Source organism: the organism of the source record quoted next, unplaced genomic scaffold, assembly GCF_019419815.1.
Source record: "Pyrus x bretschneideri cultivar Hongxiangsu unplaced genomic scaffold, Pyrus_bretschneideri_v1 Contig1, whole genome shotgun sequence".
Lineage (NCBI taxonomy): Eukaryota > Viridiplantae > Streptophyta > Magnoliopsida > Rosales > Rosaceae > Pyrus > Pyrus x bretschneideri.
Window position 1 is genome coordinate 7,721,720 of NW_025999390.1, and position 23,657 is coordinate 7,745,376.

The 23,657-nt window shown below is 36.9% G+C and overlaps 2 protein-coding genes across 2 annotated transcripts; one reads left to right on the top strand and one right to left on the bottom strand.

The window, feature by feature from the left end:
* Nucleotides 1-875: 875 nt before the first annotated feature.
* LOC103946733 (topless-related protein 1) lies at nucleotides 876-8,368 on the bottom strand. Its single transcript, XM_009357509.3, is given in 26 exon segments — nucleotides 876-1,276; nucleotides 1,395-1,558; nucleotides 1,656-1,844; nucleotides 2,042-2,137; nucleotides 2,244-2,372; nucleotides 2,510-2,689; nucleotides 2,803-2,913; nucleotides 3,125-3,271; nucleotides 3,529-3,693; nucleotides 3,786-3,802; nucleotides 3,805-4,019; nucleotides 4,112-4,239; nucleotides 4,351-4,446; nucleotides 4,523-4,618; nucleotides 4,697-4,770; nucleotides 4,855-4,924; nucleotides 5,020-5,129; nucleotides 5,282-5,426; nucleotides 5,497-5,567; nucleotides 5,666-5,783; nucleotides 5,884-6,061; nucleotides 6,278-6,436; nucleotides 6,527-6,640; nucleotides 6,755-6,934; nucleotides 7,040-7,147; nucleotides 8,216-8,368. Coding segments are annotated over 25 exon segments (3,252 nt in total). The 5' UTR covers nucleotides 7,123-7,147; nucleotides 8,216-8,368; the 3' UTR covers nucleotides 876-1,059.
* Nucleotides 8,369-16,550: 8,182 nt separating this feature from the next.
* LOC103946819 (protein TPR3-like) lies at nucleotides 16,551-17,751 on the top strand. The gene is made up of 4 exons (XM_009357613.2): nucleotides 16,551-16,633; nucleotides 16,888-17,067; nucleotides 17,165-17,278; nucleotides 17,463-17,751. The coding sequence occupies exons 1-4, from the start codon at nucleotides 16,551-16,553 to the stop codon at nucleotides 17,749-17,751; spliced, it is 666 nt and encodes a 221-aa protein (XP_009355888.2).
* The last annotated feature ends 5,906 nt before the right edge of the window (nucleotides 17,752-23,657 follow it).

The window sequence follows — 23,657 nt, forward strand, 5'->3', positions numbered from 1 at the left end:
TAGATGATGCAAGTTGGTCTTGCTTTCTAAAATAATCAAGTGCCATGCATATGAGGTATTTTTTTTTCAGGGAAAAGGATCCTCGTCAGTTTTAGGATTCTTTTCTTGAGGATATTTGGGATCCTATAATCGTGATTGTTCATCATACATCGTGCGATCAGAAATCATTTCAAAATTTAAAATTAAATATAAATAGTACTTAACGAAAACTAATCGATGAACGGTCACGATCATGGATCTCTACGATCCCCAGGAAAAGCATGCAAGCTATGGTTTAGTAAAGGTCTGTAAAACGTACAAATTGCAGCAAGGTGAAGAAGCCTGCAAGCTTAACATAATCGCATTTTAAAATTTCATCCTTTCGATCCTAAACACTCACAGACCCCATTAGAGAGGAATCATTCACCCTAAGATATTGCAAAATCAGAAAAATTAACCAAATAAAGATCCTCCGACGTCGGACGAGATAGAAGCAGCAAGAACGGCAGCCGATTAGTGGGAGCAGAAGCAGAAGGTGTAAAGAGAGGGAGGGGCGGAGGGCCATGGATGATGGCTTTGGGTCTATACAGTCGAGTCACTATTGGGGGAGTTGGCAAATTGTTTTGATTTTCAGCTGCGGCCTGCAATATATATGTCTTTACCGTCTGTTACTACAGTTTTGCTTTTGGTATTAGGTTTTGTGACTGTTAACTACCGTCTTCTACTCCCGTGTTGTTGTGCTAGCCAGACTTGTCATCAGAGTTTAATTCTCCTCCGTATTCTGGCAGCTTCAGCAGCAAGCAGATCGAGTAATTAGCATCTCAGCTGTCTTGCTGGTGTGGTGAATTAAAAAGTAATATAGTCTATATATATATATATATATATATATATATATATAAAATATCAAAACCAACCGAAATATGATCTAATTCGAATGAGGGTGAACTGAGTCATTGTAGCATAGCAAAGCAAGTCTGAGACATTTACTATTCTGGGCATATTGGACTAGCCCCAGAAATTAAAAGTTCCAAAGTACTATAGAAATGGCCAAAAGAAAAGAAAAATAAATCCAAGTCCCAACTAGGCCTTTTCGGAAGGGAGAAGTTGCCTTCCAATCCCCAAGCTTCCTTCAGTTGCAGTAGTATGGAGGCCATTGTGGACAGGTGGTGGCATACCCCATTTGTCCCCTGATTCGAGTGGCTCGATTATAACAACTGTTCCATCTGTTAGTCCGATTGCAAACTGGTTTGGCTCTTGGGGATGTGCAGCTATAACTAGAGGGTGTGATGCAGAACTGCTGCCGAAAAAATTTAGAAAAGAAGTTAGTCAATCATGACCGTAACAGTTTGTTAAACTTGGTGTAGGAATAGAAATACAAATTATCAATCGAGATGTAGCAAGGGAAAGTTAATCACCTGACATCAGGTGGGAGATAAGCATTGGGGTTAATCTGGCATTGGAGTTGAAGATCTGATGTAAACACGCGCACGGTTCCATCCATAAAGCTTGCATACACGAGCTGGCTATCACAAGAGAATGTTGCGTGCGAGATTGGTGCTGCAGGTTCTTCTACAATCCACTGAAACATGAAACAGAAAACATGTAATAGTTTGAAGAAAAAAACATGTAAACTGGTGTACTTTATCATAACTGTGTGCGTGCCGCCATAAAAGTACCTGCTTTTCACATTCAAGTTTCAACGAGTTGTATAAGGCAAGTTGACTCTCGTGGATTACAAGGATGTGCATCAGATCCTTGTGATGCTGAAGCTGAGCTTCAACCATTGCCGTAGGAGTCCTTCCAGCCGGAATTTGCAAGAAACAACTGTTCTCCCTTTCCCACTTATCAGAGTTCCACACAATAAGCTGGGGAAAGAAAATACAACAATTATGTTACCAAACTGAAACAAAAATCTTTTTGTGTAGAATTATTCACAACGACGATACTTGTTTTGACACTTTCGATATCTAAGCCACAGTAGGAAAGTGTACATTTTCCAATTCTCTCTTTTCATTAAACTGAAAATCACATCGAGATGCCTACATGAGGATGAATTACTAACCTGAGCATCTGCTCCAAGAGAAACAAGTGTATGCTGAACATAGGAGAAGGCAAGACACGTGACTCTTTTCGAGTGACCCTTAAGCTTGATCTTAACCTAACACCAGGAACAAAGTGAGCACCGAGATATATATGTAACTAAGTATTTATATAGTAAACACGAATGCAGTAATTTGTGCACTGGGCCTTACAAAACCACATACCTCATTTATGCGGACATTGTATATGTGAATGGTGGAATCATCCATGCCAACAGCAATTACATTATTGTCGTCAGGGTGGAAAGCAAGACTTGTTGCCACAGGTGGTGGAGACATGAAGGTTGTCATCGTCTGTAGTTAAACAAATAAACTCGTCACTGATCAAGAGCCCCAACCAATTTCGGGAAGATAAAATTTCGTGTTTCATGAGATAATATGTGTAAAAGCAGCTGAACCATGACCAAATTATGTTGAGATATAAAACTTGCCTTGAATGTCATCATGTTGAACAAAGATACCTTCCCTCCAGAGGTTGACATGACATACGAATCATTCTTAGACAAAGCAAAGCAAGGTAGTGCATGATCAGGTTTAGCACCAGTAAGATCATTCGTCATTAGAATGCCTGAAGGTTGTTGAATGAACTGTGGGGTAACCTTGGTCGTTGCCTAGCGACATAAAATTGCATGTGGCCATAATCCTCGCTTTAGAATACGGGAAGGATACAATCATCAAATTTGAACTATATGTAACAGAATCCAAGAAGATATAGAGTTTATACCTTTGCTCGCAAACTATGGTCATCCCGTGACCACCTCCAAAGTTGATGGATGGCACTGGATCCCAATGCTAGAATGGCATTACCTGAATAAGTGTATGTCAACCTTGAAATCTGTAACGATGACAAGAGAAGACAATCAGGAACTTTCCTTTTCTTTACTGGAAAATCAGTGATTAAAAAAGAAAACAAAAGCAAAGCGTAGTTGTCAAATCACAAGTGCATAGTCAATGAGATACCAGAATATCACAGTGAACTACTGCCTAGTTATCGGCAAAATGGATGGGCAATAATTGAGAGTATCTGATACGATAAGACATCCAACCTTGTCTGTTTTCATTATAGACGAGAGCCTCAAGGTCCGAAGCTGAGAAGTTTCACTAATCTGAGTGGGTTTCCAGATCCTTGTTGTGTTTGCTTCTTCAGCTAATCTAGTTGGTTTCACCTCCTCCATGTTTCTGGTGCTACCACTCTGTCAAAACATGCTCGACTTATTGTAGACTATAACTAAATAGTTAGATTACTGAAATTGAAAATTTAGAATTTAAAAGGACGAAGCAAAAACATTGTGCATGACCGCGTGGTACAAAATTGCACAAGGAAAACATGATGCAACCAGCATCATTAAATACAGTTGCAATCCTTGAAAGTTTGCACCTTGCATAGAGCTTATCGAAAGAGGTGAAGACTCTTCTATTCATGGCATAATAGAAATTTTGATAAGCTGACCTTTTTTGCAGTCTCAGATCCATTTCTTGTAGCAATAGTCGAGTGATTTTCAATAGTGCACATCAGCTGAAGACCATCCACTGTAGCTAAAATTTTGACCTTAATGTCGTTTGCAGAAACAGCCAATAAAGAGCCCTCCTTGTTGAAGCGAATGCAAGGACTAGCCTTCAAAAGGAAAATGTTCACATTTTAGTACAGCCATAACTTCGTTAGAATATAATTACTACTCGTCATTCGTAGTTTTAAAGGAAACTTACTGGTAGACCGCCTTCCCATCAATAGTAGTCAAAATATTGATTTTATCCATATCCCAAACTTTGATTGCATAGTCATCGCCAACAGCTAAATACTTATTCTTGCTTGTATCAAACTGAACAACACCCATAGATGGTTTTTGAAATCCTACGTAATTCCTCTTTATTACACCGTCATTTTCATTCCATTCAACAACATGAGATTCTCCATCTTTGCTTGTCCCGCATGAAAAGAGCCTGCATTGCGTTTAATGTAAAGATTGAATTTTCTTGTTGCCCAGAATATAGATGTAGGTTGCAATAACATTAGAAAGGAGTGGTATACCAACCTTTTACCATCTGCACTATAGGCCATTGTTGTGATTGAGTGACCAGGAGCATCGTAATCCACCCGGTATCCCATACTGTCGTATAGCCATGCTTTTATTTTTCCATTTACTGATGTTGAAAAGAAAAACTGAAACACAAAGGCATAAGCTGAATTTCAAAACAGAGTAAATCATTCATAGAAGTCAAATGAAGAGAGACAAATCAAGGGATTAAAAAAATGATAAAGTGAAGTCCTTACATGGACATTTTCCTTGTTATGAGGGCACACAGAATGCACGGGAGCATCATGACCTTCAAAAGTATACAACTTTGACCCAGTAGTTGCATTCCACACCTATAAAACACAAATCGATGTATAAGTTTATCGTGTTTTCTACGACCTATTATATCACCACTTCTTCAAAACCAACCTTAATGGCCTTATCATCACCACCAGTTATGGCACAAAGTTGCTTAGCCGGGTTGCAGAATGCCAAATCATTAACACTACCAGCATGAGCATCGATCTAGAAATTGATAAAAGTATTAGAAAAGAGAACAGCAAAATGAAATATACATAAAAAGGTAGAAGATGCAGAACCTACCTCCAAATGCTGGTGAATCTCTTTCCCACCAAAATAAGCGTATAATTGAATAATGTGTTTAGAATATGCAACTCCTGTTTGAAAGAACAATTGCACTTAAAGTTTTCTAGAAAAAGCTACCGTGGATCATATTCAAGCTTACCAATTCGAGAACTTACCAAATAGAGTACCATCAGGGCTCCATAATATACGCTTTACTGAGACACATGGATCCTTGATCAGAGTTGCCTGAGTGTCATTAGAATCAAATAGGTTAAGATGATTCCAGTGACATATAATGTAAATGTCATCTGTATAATGACTTGGTTGATAAGGGAACATACCTTCAGCATCATTGAACTCGCTCCGATATCCCATACCTGAAAACTTCTCGACAGCAGTTTCTCCCTAGAACTAACTTCCCACAAACTTATGTCCCCCGTGTTAGTTCCGACTGGTACAAAAAAAAAAAAAAAGTCCCCTTATCAACTTGCTGCTTAAACAAATACCTATAATCTAAGAAGTAGTATTTCTTCTCTTTTGATTGAAAAAGTAATCGTCTTGTATTCCAACAACATCATTAAAGGAAACCTCAGAGATACCAACCCAGAAGTAGTGTATGCTGAACAGGATGGAAGTCCATGCTTGTGGGAACTGACCCCAGATTCAAGGTCCGAGCAACAGTCTTTGGGAAATCTGCTGCGTTGAATGCAGTGCTACTTTGTCCTAGATTGATCCCTTGCATCATACCCTACAGAGTGTATACATAAGTATGGTCCAAATTCAAATTCTGTGCTCATGTAGACGGACTTTAAGCTTACCCTTTCTGGAACCCCAGTTAATCGCGTTTTGAACAAATCATCAGAATCCCCAGGACCCCTCACCGATGAAGCTAGACCAGGCAATAGAATTTTAACGGAAATGACAATGCAAGCTTATTCATTCTCTAAGCCCTGGGGAAAATTACATAGAAATAAAAAGAAAGACTACCTGGATTTGTTAGACTACCTAAACCATTACCTCCTCCCGAAGCTGCTGGATGATTTTGGGGAATAGATATCCATGTGGATGGAGGAGGTTGAACTGGCGCTGGCGGCTGTTGGAAGGGCTGATAGGTGAAATTCAAGTGATGGTAAAAATAACTTAACAGTCAGAAAAATCCTTCACTCCAAAGCAAAATTATAAATCAAGTAGTCCAAGGACAGTACCCCATTTGCACTCATAGGAAGAATACCATCAGCTTTTGGTGCAGAACCCGTCAGCTGACTGTTTGCGGTTAATTGAGCAAATGAATCATTGGAATTCTTACAAGAATGATCCACAAGTAGGGTGCTTATATCAGGATTCTGTCTAGGATTTGAACAAAGGGAATGCTGCCAATTCAAGCTGCCATATTCATTCCAAAATCAGTTCATTTGCAATATAAAGGTGACTGGTAAAAGATCAAAAACATCAAACTGGAAATTGGATATATGAGGACCTTTTTCTTTTTCTGGCCGTACACAAACCAAATATTATAAAACAAATCACAGGAAAAACAATCCCCTAACATGAAGGAAACACAAATTCTCTTATTTTTCTTATGGCATATTACTATTGTACCTTTGGTTAATGAGCATCCGCAACCTTGAATGTCTTAACTGAGGGAACTGTGTTTTATCACGGAAAAGAGGATTGGCCTCAATGAGCTTCTTAAGTTCCATGACCATAATGGCTCTTGCAGTTTTTGTATCTCTGTAACTCGCGAGCTGAGCATTTTCCCTGCATAACCCCAATCAATTTCATAATGCCAGTTGAGAGAATCATACTACAACCAACTCGAAGCTCGCAAAATTTGTGCAGAACACTTACCTGAAATTGTTTAATGTGAGGAGCTGAGTGATTTCCTTGAACAAGTCTTCATCAAAACCCGCGAACATCTTCAGATCCTTCACTAGGATATCCACTGCCGTGGCTTTATCTTGCCTGATGAATTCCAAATGATTAAACCAGATACAATGTCATAACAAATCCAAAACAAAAACAAACAATGCATCTGTTTATAAACAAAGTGCAAATCTTGACAAATCAAATGCTTACTTATCCAATGCCTCGAGATACTTCTGTTTACGAATTTCAAAGAAGATCTTCATTGAGTATCGGTTGTCATCTATTTTCGTGAACCCCAAGAGATACCGCTCGACCTCCTCCCACTTCCCTTCGAACACAAATTCCTCAAAATACTTCATATCGAAGTACAGTCCAGATTCTTGCTCAAGTCTGTTATCAAAATTAAAAATTAAAAAAAAAAAAAATTAGAGAAAAGCATGAGCTGCAAAAACATGTACAAATATAAAGACACGGTAATTCGGGTCAGAAAATTACTTATGACGAGCTTGTTGAAACTTTTCCTCATCAAGTAACTGCATAATCAATAAGATGAGGTCCTTACTGAGAGAGGACGTCATCGCAACGGCTTCTTCTTCTTTCAACCTGCAAATAAGCCAATTAATAACAAAGTTAAAAAAAAAACCACATTTTTTATGCAGAATAAAATGATACAATTTTCATACCCAAGGAAATAAAGATTATACATACCAAAAGGAATCAAATTAGAAAAACGTCATGGTCCATGCTAGATTATAAAAAAGGTTCAGTCTTTGCAAAAATTCTCCAAGAAATTAAGGGCTTGTTTGACACTCTACTTGAATTCAACTTTTTAAACTCAAAAACACTTTAAGTTTTAGGTTTTAAAAGTTTTTTTGGCATGCTTATTTAAAAAACTGTAAAAACTAAATTAAAAAATAATCTACTCTCTAAAAACACTAAGAGTGAGTTTTTGGAGCTTTAAACTTTAAACTCACTCTTTTATTTTCTCTCTCTCCTCTCCTCTCACTCCAATCTATCTTTCTTTTTTCTTCTCTCTCCTCATTCTCTCTTCTTTTTTCTTATTTCTCTCATCCTCTCCCTTTTTTCTTATTTATCTCTCCTCCGATCCTCTCTTTTCCCATTTCTCATCTTCGTCCCTTTTCTTCGACCTCTTTTTTAGATCTCTTTATTCAATTTAAATTTTAATACTTAAAAATAATTTTAAATTGCATACCAAACAAGATTTTGAACACTAAAAAAAATTGTTTTCAAGAGATGTACTTAAAAATATTTTGAGTAAGATACGAAACAGGCCCTATATTTCTTGGAAAAGACAAGGCGCCACATCAGCCAAAATATACAGTAGATGCAACAAAATCACATCGAACTAGAAGCATCAAAATTTCCGGTGAAAAAACTTCTTTCTCTAATCAAATCGGGTCAATAGATACGCTTTCTTTCCATGGCAGCTCAGAAATCATTTTCCATCCAGATTTAAGAACATGCAAAATTTGTAACCCATGAGAGAGAAAATTAGGTTTTTCACAGATCAAAAACAGCAAAGTGGCCAAAATCCAGTATAATTCAAGAGGGTAGAAAGAAGAAGGTAATGGGGGAGAAAGGCAGGCATAAATGAAGCAAAAGACTAACCCTTTTCAGAGGTAAAAGGTAAAATAAAACACAAAGATTTACCTGTAAACAGAGAAGAACAGGGCCGGTGATCGGAAGCAGACGCCTGAAAACTCTCTCTCTCTAGTCTGTACTTTCTCTCACTACTTTCTCTATGTTTGAGAGCACTCTTTCCTCATGCTGCTGATAAAATGTTAATGGGACTGGTTATATATATCAAGGCGGTACCTACGAGGTATAAGCCACCGGGCTTATCATATAAGTCGGATGGTTGGTCGATAAGGCATGTGAGACAAGTGTCTGTGGGACTCACTAGGTAAAGCCTTTGTTCTGACAGCTGTTTCAGCTTTGTCAAAAGTGACAGTGATGGTTGAGGTGCTTGTCCGTTTCTCCGCCCGTTTTGAGAGAGTGTTTTTCACTCTCTCTCTTTTACTTACAGGTTAAGATTTCTATATAAAATTCTATAAAAAAAATAAAGAGTATCTTTAAAAAAGAAGTTAAAAGGTTAACATAAGTAATAACAGTAAAAATAAAAAAATAAAAAAAAAGAGACACTTTTAGTGGTTTTTAATCAAAATATTAATTCTTACATGGTATGACGTGGATTTACATCAAAGGTAGTTGCTATCAAATTTGAAATCAACCTCAAATTTGTTTTTAGAGATTAATAAATGCTTTTATGATTATCTTTTGTCCCAAAAATACTTATTACAATTATAAAAAAATAAATAATAGTTTAAATTTGGCATATCAAGTGAAGAACAAAATTTAAAAAAAAAAAGAAAGAAAGATCAAACTATCAAAGTGTTATATAAGCCTACAAATTTCAATTTTATGGTTAAAATTTGACGGTCTAAAAGAATGCTAGTTACTTTGTTGTTGGATTATTTTTGCTCACCATACTTAAGTGAAAATGATGATCATCACTCTATTTATTACCTCCAGATGAATATAAATTTTGATATCTATATGGCGATAGACATAAATCTCAAATTTCAAAATCAATTAATGGTACGGTGGTGAGCAAAAATGCACCCTCTCTTCTTGTCTTCCCTATTTGTTTTTTCATTCATTAGTTGCCATGTGGGTTCTGTTATCAGTTAATTTGTCACATTCCGGCCCGGGGGGAACCACTTCCCGGGCTCGTTCCACCACCGTAGCACGATATTGTCCGCTTTGGGCCCCGACCATGCCCTCATAGTTTTGTTTCTGGGAACTCACACGAGAACTTCCCAATGGGTCACCCATCCTGGGAGTGCTCTCGCACGCTACTCGCTTAACTTCGGAGTTCCCATCGAACCCAAAGCCAGTGAGTTCCCAAAAGGCCTCATGCTAGGTAGGGATGAGAATATACATATAAGGATCACTCCCCTGGGCGATGTGGGATGTCACAATTCACCCCCCTTAGGGGCCCGACGTCCTCGTCAGCACACTCGCGACCAGGGTTAGGCTCTGATACCAAATTGTCACATCCCGGCCCGGGCGGGATCACTTCCCGGGCCCGCTCCACCACCGTAGCACGATATTGTCCGTTTTAGGCCCCGACCATGCCCTCACGGTTTTGTTTCTGGGAACTCACACGAGAACTTCCAATGGGTCACCCATCCTGGGAGTGCTCTCGCACGCTACTCGTTTAACTTCGGAGTTCCCATGGAACCCAAAGCCAGTGAGTTCCCAAAAGGCCTCGTGCTAGGTAGGGATGGGAATATACATATAAGGATCACTCCCCTGCGCGATGTGGGATGTCACATAATTAGGTAATTAATGTATTAAAAAAATGATTTATTTCATTTCTTCATATCTCATTAATCTCGCCAACTCTTTAACCCACCATAATTTTTTCTGTTTAGTTATGCCCCGTGTACTAATGAATAATCAATTATAAAAAGAAATGTAAAATACTCCAGAATTCTCGCCGTTCCTGTTCCCTATCCAATTTCTTCTTCTTTTATCCTCATGTTCATGTTTTTCAACTACTAATATCAGAAACTAGTATCAAAAAAGAAATTTGCAGAAAACTTGAAGAAGAAAAGAATACTGAAAACTACTAAGTAAAACATTCACACGAATATATAGTAACTAAAAACAAAAAAGGTAATTTTCTTTTATGGAATTTTATTGGGAAAAAGGTGAATAGCATAATAATTGAAAATTCACCACAAAACAAGTAAAATTCAATCATTGGTGTATTATGACATTCAAAAATATACAAGGCTTGTTTCATAAACATGTTTGGGAACTCATTTAGTAACTATTGTGAGTATCTAGTTTTTAAAAATGAAAATAAAAAAGTGAGAATTTTTTGGACAGTTAGAATATGAGTTTTCAATATTAAAAAAAATTACATGAAAACAAAATAAATATTAGATAAAATTTGATAAAAACACAGAATAAATGAATAATACTTGTATTCCCTTCTTGAGGAATAAGCTCATTCCCATTGCAAATAACGTATCATAACCATATATATGTTATAATCGGAACCTTCAATTTCTTAATCTTTATTTGAAGATCAATATTGCAAAAAATGATTTGAATTGGAGATCGTTTAATCATTAAAATGTATCAAATAAATCAACGGTGTAGGTATCAGGTAACATATTAATGAGAAAATGTCCATTTTATTAAATGTGATTGGTTGACTAAACAATCTATGTTTTGAATGACTTTTTGTAAGGATGATCTTCAAATGAGGACTAAGAAATTGAACAATTTTGATTATGAAATTTTGATTATTGATGCACAAAACCGAGTTGACTTTGGAATATCGTAAAGTGTTAAGATGTGACCTTTGTTAGGTTACTTCAGTCACCTAGTGAGGGTAGCATGTATAGAGATAAGAGATAAGAGAAGTAAACGCAAGAGGTACACGGTTCACCTATGTTGGGCTAAGTCCACAGGATAAAGGAGTTCTCCTTAATAACATAGAGTTTATGTACATGATACAAGGGTTTAGATATAATCATCACTTAGTGAGTTCCAATAATAGATTAAGTAGAATAAGATCATCAGGGATCAATTTGTGGGAAAGTGATCTTCTTTTATAGTCAAGGAGAGTCCCATGTTTTGTTCACAGTCGATATGGGACTCTAGAAGTTTTATTTTGATGTTGAAGTACAATGTACCACCGTGTGCCGTTTGGAGCTGTCACATGCCGTTTTGGAGCCGACACGTGCCATTAGTACATTTCGTCAAGTTGATGAAATATTAGTTAAATCTTGCAAAAAGGTAAACGACGTTACCTGACACCTTTAGAATATTTAGTTAAGTCTAACAAGAAAGGTTATTGCAAGGTTTTTTTCAAATTTTCCATGTGGGATTCACGTACAACCAACCACATGCTAGATATGAAGGTAAAAAAGTCTCACATCAATAAAATTAAGGAGAAACTTTGCAAGGGCTTATAACAGGTTGGGCTACTCCTCATATTGTCAATTGGTTATAAGGTGGAACATCAACTTTCTTCATAGTAACTGAGAAAGTTGACCCACATGTGAAGGCCAACGCCTCACGTATTTCACATCATCCAATTCGCGTTGCCCACGTATTTGGCTTGGAAATTCATCACACACAATGGGCGTCTGAAGATGTGAAGGTAAAAAAGTCTCACATCGTTGAAAGGAGAAATAATGTGAAGGTAAAAAAGTCTCACATCATTGAAGAGAGAAATAATGTGAAGGTAAAAAAGTCCCACGTTGTTTAAAGGAGAAGTCTTTCAAGGGCTTATAATATGTTTGGCTAATCCTCGTATTACCAATTAAATTTACGGTGAAATTTCAACTTTCTTCACCATGGACAAACCATCCGATATGACAAGGGCTATCAATAATGATCATACAGTGACAAGCTGATGTAACACGACATATCTATAAAGATAAAACTCTTGTCAACTTAAAATCGCCTATAACAAGAACACGAGAAGCGAAATTAAACAGTACAACTCAATCTGAACTTTTGAACTAATGAATAGAGAACATAATTGGAAAACCTATTGAATATGTTCATCAATGATGCATTTTATTAAGCTAGAAACTGTGATTAAAGATCGTATCCAAATGAATAAGTAACATTAAACACATAAATTCAAAAGACGTATCAATGAATATCGTACTTTTCTTAAAACATAAAAAGTAATTAATTACCTTTTCTTTTCTTTTTATTTTGTTTAAAGCAGTATTTACCTTTCCGTTAAAGGGTATTGTCTCCACTCCTCCTTTTCTACAAGTCAAATGTTGCAAAGATAAAGAAGATTGGTCCCTTTTTTCCACACAACTTTTCACATAAATGACTGTAACACACATGGCCATGCATTTTATGAACACGATCTGGAGTTCTTAATTAGTGGCACAACTTGCAATTTGCTACTAATTTGAACCTAATTAGTGACATGGTGTTACCTTTGTGGTAGCTGAACACAAGGCCAAATTAAGGGGCTTCACGCGCTAAGGCAGTTCAATTTTTCCTTCCGTAACAGTGTCTACGCGGGGCGTTTTGCGGTCACACTAATATAAGCTTTTAGAATGACAAATTCTTGACCTGCAGGTAACGTATTAGCTTTTAAGCGTTTTATTGGCAAAGCAAAAAAATAAAAAAAAGCATTAGCAGTTTCATGTTAAATGTTACATCCCAGCCGGGGCCCCCATCACATCCCAGAATTGACTTCACCGTAACACGATATTGTCTGTTTTGGATCCCGACCACACCCTCACGGTTTTGTTTTTGGGAACTCACATGAGAACTTTCCAATATTTTGTTTTTGAGAACTCACATGAGAACTTCCCAATGGGTCACCCATCTTGAGATAACTCTCGCGCGAACTCGCTTAAGTTCGAAGTTAAGATGGAACCCGAAGCCAGTGAGTTTCCAAAAGGTCTCGTGCTAGGTAGAGATAAGAATATACATATAAGGTTTCCATGATCCACTCCCCTAGACGATGTGGAATGTAACATTAAAAGGAGTCAAATTTTTACCTCAAAAGAAGATAAAATAGAGTATTTCACTGCGGTTGGACTCACAGAAACTAGTTTGAACTCTATTAATTTGTTTTTCCTTATTTTTTGTTTCATCATTTTTTTTTTATTAAAGCAACATCAAGGGTTATTATGGGTAAAATAATATTTTACATATACAATAAGCTTAGTTGGTTAATTGTTATTTAATTTGTAACTTATGTAATATGTGACATTCCACATCGTTCAGGGGAGTGATCCTTAAATGTATATTCCCATCCTTACCTAGCACGAGGCCTTTTGGGAGCTCACTGGCTTCGGGTTCCATGGGAACTCCGAAGTTAAGCGAGAAGGGGGCTAGAGCAATTCCATGATGGGTAACCCACTGGGAAGTTGCTTGTGAGTGCCCAAAAACAAAACCGTGAGGGAATGGTAAGCCCAAAGCGGACAATATCGTGCTACGGTGGTGGAGCGGGCCCGGGAAGTGATCCATCCCGGGCCGGGATATGACAATTTGGTATCAGAGCCTAACCCTGGTCGTGAGTGTGCCGACGAGGACGTCGGGCCCCTAAGGGGGGTGGATTGTGACATCCCACATCGCCCAGGGGAGTGATCCTTAAATGTATATTTCCATCCTTACCTAGCACGAGGCCTTTTGGGAGCTCACTGGCTTCGGGTTCCATGGGAACTCCGAAATTAAGCGAGAAGGGGGCTAGAGCATTCCCAGGATGGGTGACCCACTGGGAAGTTGCTCGTGAGTTCCCAAAAACAAAACCGTGAGGGAATGGTAAGCCCAAAGCGGACAATATCGTGCTACGGTGGTGGAGTGGGCTCGGGAAGTGATCCGCCCCGGGCCGGGATGTGACAATTTGGTATCAGAGCCTAACCCTGGCCGTGGTGTGCCGACGAGGACTTCGGGCCCCTAAGGGGGGTGGATTGTGACATCCCACATCGCCCAGGGGAGTGATCCTTCAATGTATATTCTCATCCTTACCTAACACGAGGCCTTTTGGGAGCTCACTGGCTTCGGGTTCCATGGGTACTCCGAAGTTAAGCGAGAAGGGGGCTAGAGCAATCCCATGATGGATGACCCACTGGGAAGTTGCTCGTGAGTTCCCAAAAACAAAACCGTGAGGGACTGGTAAGCCCAAAGCGGACAATATTGTGCTATGGTGGTGGAGCGGGCCCGGGAAGTGGTCCGCCCCGGGCCGGGATGTGACATAATATGTGTCGAATTACTTAATTAGAATATAATGTTGAATTTGATTCCAATAAAGAAATTCAATTTTTTTCCTTGATAAATAAGCAGTTTTAGGCCTAAAAAATAAGACAACGTTGAAATTAAAAATGCTTTGAAACTGAGCTATTTTGATGACATCAGTTAGTGAAAAATTCAATTTTCAAGAAAAGAAAATATAGAATAGATTACAAATTGGCTAAGTTTGAGCTATAGAAAAAAGAATACTCGCCAAGAAAAGAGATCGAAAAACTAATCCGACTGTGTTAAGAATGGAGCCAACTCTTCATCGTGACAAGCCCAAGGGCAGGCTAACTCGAGATAAAGTATGAAGCCACATAACTAATCAGACATCTCGCCCGGTTGAAAAGCTACAACTCGTACCTGACCATTGAAAAACTACATTCAATATCGGCCCAATAAAAGTTAATTACCAATAATTTAACCGATGTTTATCTTTTTAATGTACGTTAGCCCAACTCAACTGTGATTTTTTTTTTTTTTTTTTTTTTATGTCAATACCAGCCCAACAACTAACTACGAACTTGAATTGGCTTGCTTACTTGTTCACGATCTCGACTCTCAAGTGTTTTCCCATGTCTTTGTAAATGTTACTTGCGTATTTATGTTGTATTCTTAAAAATTGTTTGAACTTGGTCCCTTCACGCGCTACTTAATCGTGAACTTCATGAGAGACCTAACAATAACACTAAAATGTAAAATTTACATATTTACTAACATTCAAATGTAAATATTTTGCATAATTAACTATGTGTTATATATTAAAAAATATGGAGTGCAAGAATTTATTAAGATCTTTTTTAATAGGAATTTCTTAAGATCATAAAAATTATCACTCGTAATATTCATCTAATTGATAATTCACTTTTAAAATTATTAAACAAAAATCTATGTTATGACTTCACTTATTAGAACGTTTTTCACTATATTCTAAATATTCGATGACTATATTATAATATATGAGTTTATTTTCAATTGAACAAATTAGAATTGGATCCCATCCGGATTTACTTTGTAAGGGTCCTAAGAATTTTTACATTTTAACCGTTCATCGTATATCGTGTAATTAGAAATCATTTGATTTTTTTATTTAAAATTAAACACAAATAGTATCTGACGAAAACTGGCCGTACGATGTACGATGAACTGCTAGAATGTGAGAATCCCTAAAATCCCTACAAAGTGGATCCGGAGAGGATCCTTTTCCCAAAAGAATTTGTATGATGTCATAAAAAAAATAAAACAATAAAAAATAAAGAGAGAGAGAGAGAGAGAGAATTATATTTAGTACAGATTAAACATTTAATCTATTGGTTATACTAGAAGAGTGCATGAGATGATTGTGAGAACGCTTTCACCATAAACTTTTGCCATTTACCCTTTTGGAGAGCGTGTCTTACAAACCCCCCTCCTGAGTCTGGTGGTTGATAGCCCACTGAGTGCTCAACGAAAATGACCACATAATCCCTGCTACATGTAACCCAAACAAACGTATGTTCGCCAATGGCCATGATACCCTCTCCCTTCGCCCTCTCCTATAAATTCAGGCCTCTGCCAAGCAATTTCATTCATGCAGTGAGTGATAATTCGAGCTTAAGAGTAAATTGAGGCAGGCATCAAGCTCAGAGAGTTTAAGAAGTGAACCATTTCTCTTCTCTCTTTTTTTATTTAGAAATTTTTGCTCTATTTTATGTAGAAAATTAATTATGAGTTTTCTTTCTTAATTACCTTTCCTAATACGATGCATGTCTAGATCTGAACCGTATTCATCATATTTATCTACATTAGTTATTGAATTCATACTTTCCTAAAAGTTAAATTTTTTTTTTACATATTTTTAGGATTCGCCAAATCCTACTGGTTTTAATGCAAGATGTGGTTGGTAAGCTAAACTCTTGTTGTGAATGCAGTATAAAACGCTTCGATGCTAGAGAGTAAATTCACACAAATCTTATTTGTTTTAGTTTAATTCTAGGCTTCTAGCTTCTCTTAAAAAAACATTGTAGGCTTCTAGCTAGCTTGCAATGCAGATGTTATGGTATATTTTTTGGTGGATGTGATCATTTTACATGCATTTTTTGGTTGTCGGCGATTTGATTTTGAATTCTTTTTTGGTGTGGATGACATTATTTACTAACCTTTCACTTATTTTGACATTTGGGAACCAAATCAGAGCTACTGTATTGACGATATGGCTGCTATTTCACATGGAGATGTGATTTACTCCATTCTACAATATCTTGATTTCAACAATTTTGGACAAACAGCTCGAACGTGAGTTTCTTTCCCATATTAATTTTCTCTCAAGACAAATGCCAAGAATAACTATTGTCTATGCGCGCGAGATGATTGTTAGCCATTTACGTACTTGAGATCCCTAGTATAAATCTCACACGTAATAATGGCTAGCAACCATCAACGCGTGTGTAGATGCTTGTCATCATTTGTGTCTTGGGGTTGAGATCCTTTTACTTGTCTTTCCTTTTTATTTATGATCATAATAACTACACTATTCTTTATGCATGTAGACTTGAGAGGGAATCCGGCTTGTTCTTCAGCTTGCCATATTTTGAAGAATGTTTCATTCACGGAGAGTTTGACGAGGCAGAAGAGTACTTCAACGGCTTCACCACAGTGCATGACAACATCTATTCAACGAAGGTCATTTTTGAGCTTCGTTGGTACAAGTTTTTGGAGGCACTGGACGAGTAATTAATTAAAACCCTACATTTAATGGAATTAACGAAATATTAGTTCGTTTTAGCAATGTTAATTATATTTACTTATAACTTTGTACCCATGCAGTAATAACTATGAGGAAGCAAATGAACTTCTCCATGAAGAACTCACAACCCTCCTGCCGTACAATCAAAACCTGATTGCACAGGCGACCGAGATTATGAACTTACACGACGTTAGGTAAAGAAAACGACGACGTTTGCTATTTGTACCATCTTAATTGAGCATTTAATGAGAGATATTATTTTTTTCTTTTAAATGAACAATTTCGATCGTTGTGATTGCACATACACTAAAGTAGTTACTGCTTTATACGACTGATTTTTTTATTTTTCATAAATCGCGCTTTGCTTTCTGCATGTAGAATCTACCTACGACTTCAGGGCTATGGAGACCTCATAGAAGCAAGAACTGCGGCGATGATAGATATAAGGAGATGTTTGGAGGCGAATCCACTGCTGGTTGGGAAAATTCGATATCGAATTCCGAACGACTACAGTAGCGGCGGCCTTGCCAATCTAGCAGCACTCCCTCCACCACCCGCAATTCTGCTAATTCGACGAGCATCTATAGCAGCATTACAACCTCCAACAACTCCGTTGCTTGTACAAGTCCATTTCAGGCTTATTCCAGGCTTCGGATATGGGTCGTAATTATATGTAATTAGGAGGCTGGCAGGACATTGTTTGATGTGATGGTGTTTTGCTAGTTAGTGTACATTGAACATAAATGTATCTTCTATTAATTAAAATTAGGAAAACTAATGAAAATGACTTGAAAACTTTGAGTTTTAATGATAAAGACAAAATAAAGGGTAAAGTGAATAGTACCAGAATTGACTTTTTAGTGTAAAAAAATAGTCTTTCGTTAAAGTAAACAGTACCAAGAACTTTTCGTTAAAGTTCTCAAAGTCAGCCATTACTTATTAACTTGAATCGGTTGTGCAATACAGTATTGGGCTAAGCTAGATGATTAAGAGTGTGTTTGTTAAGAGTTTATCATAAAAGATTGGGCTTAGACAGTCTATGCTAAATGTCCAAAATAAAAAGATATGAATACAGCATGTTAAATTTTACTCATGACAATTGGGAATAAGAGTAAAATTATTTGTCAAGAAGGCAAAATAACGTCATAAACCGCGTGAATAATAACTCCAACTTTTATATTATTTCTCCATTTAACCTTTAGTGTGAAGGTGGTGAAATTTGGAAATTTTGAAAATTAACAATTCTATATATATATATTTTTTTTTGGTTTATGTGTCTATAAACGATTGAGAGAAAATTAAAATACATGTGTTCATTTAATAAAAAGTTAAAGATTTTTTTTATTAAAAAATGAAAAGAAATTGCTTGTAGCCAAGAGAAAATAAATTTAGAAAATTGAAGGCAAATCTTGGTTGTAGCGATGAGAAGAAGAAATTGAAGTAGAAAGTAACAAAGAATTCCTCCTGAACCTCGGCATGGTAAACAAGCGTGTACGTTTCTTTCAGCCACCTCTCCAGTCGCACCAACCGGGACCCACCACTTTGGACAGTAGCTTGGATAAAGCTGACCTCTGTACTGTGCTTATATAAGCACATGTTCCTATCAGTGTCGTTATCATACACTCTTGCCACCTACGAGTTCGAGACTATTGTATAAGTTAAAGAACTTATTATTTCGTACAAATTCACTATGCTTTATCAATTAAAATTTAATCACATAATGATGGTTGTCTTTAACACTACTGTTTAGAGATATTTTTTATTATAAATGAAAGTTTTTAAATTAGATTTAGGTAGGTGACAAGTTTGACACTAAATTATTATAATATTTTGTAGCTTAATTCAAATCTCTTGGGTGATGAGAGACATCATATTTTATAAACCACATGATGTGATGGTTGATATTTGAACTTCTTTTTTAAATCATTTAAAAAAATAATCCAATCATCAACTGTCATATCATACGGTCTACAAAAAATGGTCTAACCATGAAGCCTATGAGAATTGATCTCCAAATCCGATCGGAATTTACAGGTGGTGGGGGTGATAAGCTGGGTTTTTTGTTTAGTCAATTTTATATTTATTTTTTAATTATTATAGGCAAATTTACCAAAATATTCATGTCACGGCAACAATTTAATGGTTTATGTAACCAAGTTAACATAATAGGATAAATTGAGATACAAAAAATGAGCAAATAAGTGATAAAAGTGAGATTTTGTATAAAGTGCAAGTATCATAGTTAAAAATAAGTCTTTCTTGATTATAAGACTACATCAAAAAATGGTATTCATAATTATTTCATTTCATTTCGTCGTTCATATATTATATAATATTGGTTGAAAAGTAGAGAAGTGATAAATACGTAATATTTTTCTTTTACACACTCATGTTTAATCTTGTTTGTTTGTTTCTTTTGATTTATTTAATTTTAATGTTGGAAATAAAGAGATGTGTAAGAGATAAAAATAATTGTGAAAATCAATTGTGCGGCTATGCTATAACTTTATTAATTAACACAAGACTCATTGTCAAATATTTTTAAAGTTTAAAAGTTATTTTTGACAAAGTTCAAGCTATGCCATTATTTTTTTAATTAACTAGAGAATCCACGGCTACAACATGTTCCAATACAGTCATATATGAAAACATTTCAAACAACAATAGATAAAGTTCTATCCTTCATATGCGTATTTGGTATGTTAAGTCCAACGCTTGTGATGGCATCAGCTAAGAATTTATATCCCTAAAAATATGCTTCCATAAGAAATATATTGAAAAGAATCCACTAGCCAATAAATAAGAAATTTTCCTTAAGAAAGTTGCTACTTTATGTCGAAAATATTGAGTGCTCTTTCGTAATTAGTTTTTCAAATATAACGCATGCCTAGATCTACATCATATCCATTATATTTAATTATATAAGATATCGAATTCATATTGTTTCCTAAGAATTGGATTTTTTATTTTATAGAGGATTTACCAAATCCTATTGATTTTAATTCAAAGGGTTGTTGGTGAGTCGAACTTTTGCTGTGAATGTGGTATAAAACGTTTTGCCACTAGAGCATAAGCTCCCACAACTCCTTTTTTTAATTTTAATTACAGGCATCTAGCTAGCTCGCATGTAGATGTTATGGTACGTTTTAGTGGATAATATTATTGTACATGTTTGGTTGTGGATGATATGATCAATTTTTTTAAGATGATGTTATCTTTCATTTAAGATCTACCTAGATAGTGTGTAAATTATCATTTTTCTGGTGTTATATCCTGATTTTTGACGCCTTTTGACGTTTAGGAATCAAAGCATAACTACTATATGTTATGGTCAAGGTATTGTAGAATGGAGTAAATAATATAGTAGCTACAATATGGCTGCTATTTCACAAGGACATGCAATTTACTCCATTCTACAATACTTTGACCTCAACAGTTGTGGAAAAACAGATCGTGCGTGAGTTTTATTTTTTAATTTAATTTCACATCAAGCCAAATGCAACGTACAATAATCATCATAGTTTATCAATTTTTGTGAGATTACTATCATTGGGTTAACAAAAAGTAATGATTTTTTTAACTGCATTAATTATTTATATGGGTAGCCTGGAGCGAGAATCTGGTTCAGCTTGCCGTATTTGGAAGAATATTTCATTCGTGGAGATTTCTACGAGGCAGAAGAATACTTGACAACATCTACTCAACGAACGTCATTTTTGAGCTATGTTGGCACGACTTTTTGGAGTCAGGCACACAAAACATTAACTGAAAACTGAATTCACCACAGTGCTGACAACTACCACGAACGTCATTTTTGAGCTATGTTGGCACGACTTTCTGGAGGCAGGCACTGGAAGAGTAATTAACTAAAACATTTAACTTTGGTGAAATTAATGAATTATTAGCCCCTTTTTAGCAATATTAATGAATTATTAATTCGACTAGCACCTCTAGCACCTCCTGTGACAACCCGTTTTAAATTTTACATTTTTATTTTATTTTAAAAGCGTGAATTTACGAAAATGCCATAGAGGCAAAGATTTTGACTTATGTTGACCATCGTCTAGAGAGACATATGATTTATTCTTTTAGCATATTCTCGTAGTACTCGTTGGTGTGAGCGCATAGGCGAAAGCCGTTTGCGAGTCCGGATTATAACAGTATTGTTATGGACGTTTGAAAATGGTTATTTAAAGTTTAGCTATAAAAATTATTTGAATTCCCACCTTGTGGGAATAGTGGACCAATTAAATTAAAGGGACAAGGAACCAATTAGAGGAGAGGAGGAAAGCCTTCAGCCAATCAAAAAGAAAGAATATAAAATTAAAAAAAAAAACATTAAAAAAAAAAAGCTCCCAGCTTTCCGGTGCATTTTTCCCCTCGCAACCACTCATTTTCCAAGGCCTATTCCGGCCAACTCCGATGGATTTTTCGACACCATCACCACCATCTTGAAGCTCTCATTCCCCTCTACAAACCCACCCAAGAACCACCTTGATTAACCACGGTATGTGGCGGTTTAAGGCCACGAAAGTTGGCGGTTCTCACGGTGCTCCGGGCATCCTTTTTTATTTTCCGGCAAATCGGCAAAGTGATGGCCGATGCTACCACTTGGGCTTTGTAGCCCATCATCCCAGGAGCAAAACTTAACCAACCTTGACCCCGTTAGACCACCGTAGATGACGAATCGACGTCGGGAAGTTTTAGGCACCCGCCAGCTTTGTGGGCAAAATTGACCATCTTCCATCCACTTTTGGACTTCGTGGCAGGCACCAATCATTCAGGACGACTCGATGCGTGCGCTAGAGAATCATAGCGTGGACTCCAGGTGAGTGGACCTTTTCCTTTTATCGTACATATTATTGATAGTTCCATCGACACTTTTAAATTGATTAGGTATATTACCTTCATATAATTATTGTGAATGCTTGAAGTACTAATATGAACTACGAATGACTTGATCCATGTTTAGGGTACGTTGGCAGTCTAACGAGACGTTAGATGCAGCCATAATATATTTGAGACAAAAGCCTTATTTGGGAAATTGAGTAACGCGAAGGAAATTGGTAAAGACAAGTTTTAGTTTTGTGAATTAGTTAGTTAAGTTAGTGTTAATTGGGTTGTCATGGATAATTATCCCTGAAAATAAGTAGTTCGGGAGTAAGGCGTTATTGGTTGTACATTTCACACCGTATTGTATATAATTGAAAATGCTACGACATGGTTGAGTATTAGATTGCATCATGGTATATCCATATGTATATTACTTGCACATAATTATTGGGCATGCTTTCAAGTGCAAAGGTGAACGCAGGACACTCAGGTAAATTCAGGTGAGTTTATGGTATTAGTTGAATTGATGGAGTTATAGGATGACTACATTTATGTGTTAGGCAACTCCGATATTGTCGTATGGGTTGCCATAAGTTGTACATGTTATATTGAGATGCATTGAGAGCTCATAAACCTGCACCCCGGTGTTAGTGCTCTCGCCCGTGGCCAGGGCACAGTCCTTCACGTGATGTTCACCTCTCGCACCTTACGCTCACCTTGGACTCAAGGTAGGTGCACAGGCTTGTCGTACAGACCACTATAAGTGATTCCGACTTGTAGGTGACCCGCGATTATTCGCCCAGACTTCACGTGATCGTAGCACTTGAGCGTACTTATTTACACCCAGTCCCGTCGTACAGACCACTAGAGGTGGTTCCGACTCGTGTGCAGGGATGCTTGATGAGATATGGATAAGTTGTACAGGTCACTAAAGATGACTCCCGACTTATATGCTTGCATTGATTGATGAGATATGAGTACAGTCGTACGGGTCACGTTAGGTGATTACAGCTGATGTATCATTTTATATTGATTAAGTTCATTTGGCGTACTTGTTAATGCATTGTAGAGTCTATGGACACGGCATAACCGTGGTTTTGGCCATTTCATTAGCATGGGTGGATATATAGATATATATATATGTGTGTGTGTGTGTGTGTGTGTGTGTGTGAAGTACTGTCCTATAGGAAACGATAAGGGAATTACAGTGAAGGGTTATTACTGTTAAAAAGGTAATAGTTTTGGGAAGCTTGGTTTTACTGCTTACTCACACTTTCTGTTTTGTACCCCCTTCAAGTTTTAACTGCTGAGTTCGTATCGACGAGGATATATGCCTAATCTTAGTATTCGTGGCTACTTTTAAGGGTATGATTCTTACCCACACTATTGTACTTTACTTATGCTCTAGCATCGCGTGTGAAATGGGATCGCTCCCATTCGTAGCGCATTCTGGTATTTAGACACTTTTAGGTTCAAATTTATTCACATTTTATACACTATCACACTTTATGGCTTCGTCACCTTCCAGATGTCGGCCAACACAGCTCGATTTGGGATCCTAGTGGACATTCCGGGTCGGGGTGTGTCACTTCCTCTGCGCAAACAAGTTGCATTTCAGACTTTTTGAATATTGGTTCGTAGTCATGTGTAATCAGTAGGTAGGATGTTGTTTTCCACTTTCCCACCCCTTTAGTGTAGATAATATCGTTTGTTAAAAAAAATAAAAATTGAGTTAGTCGT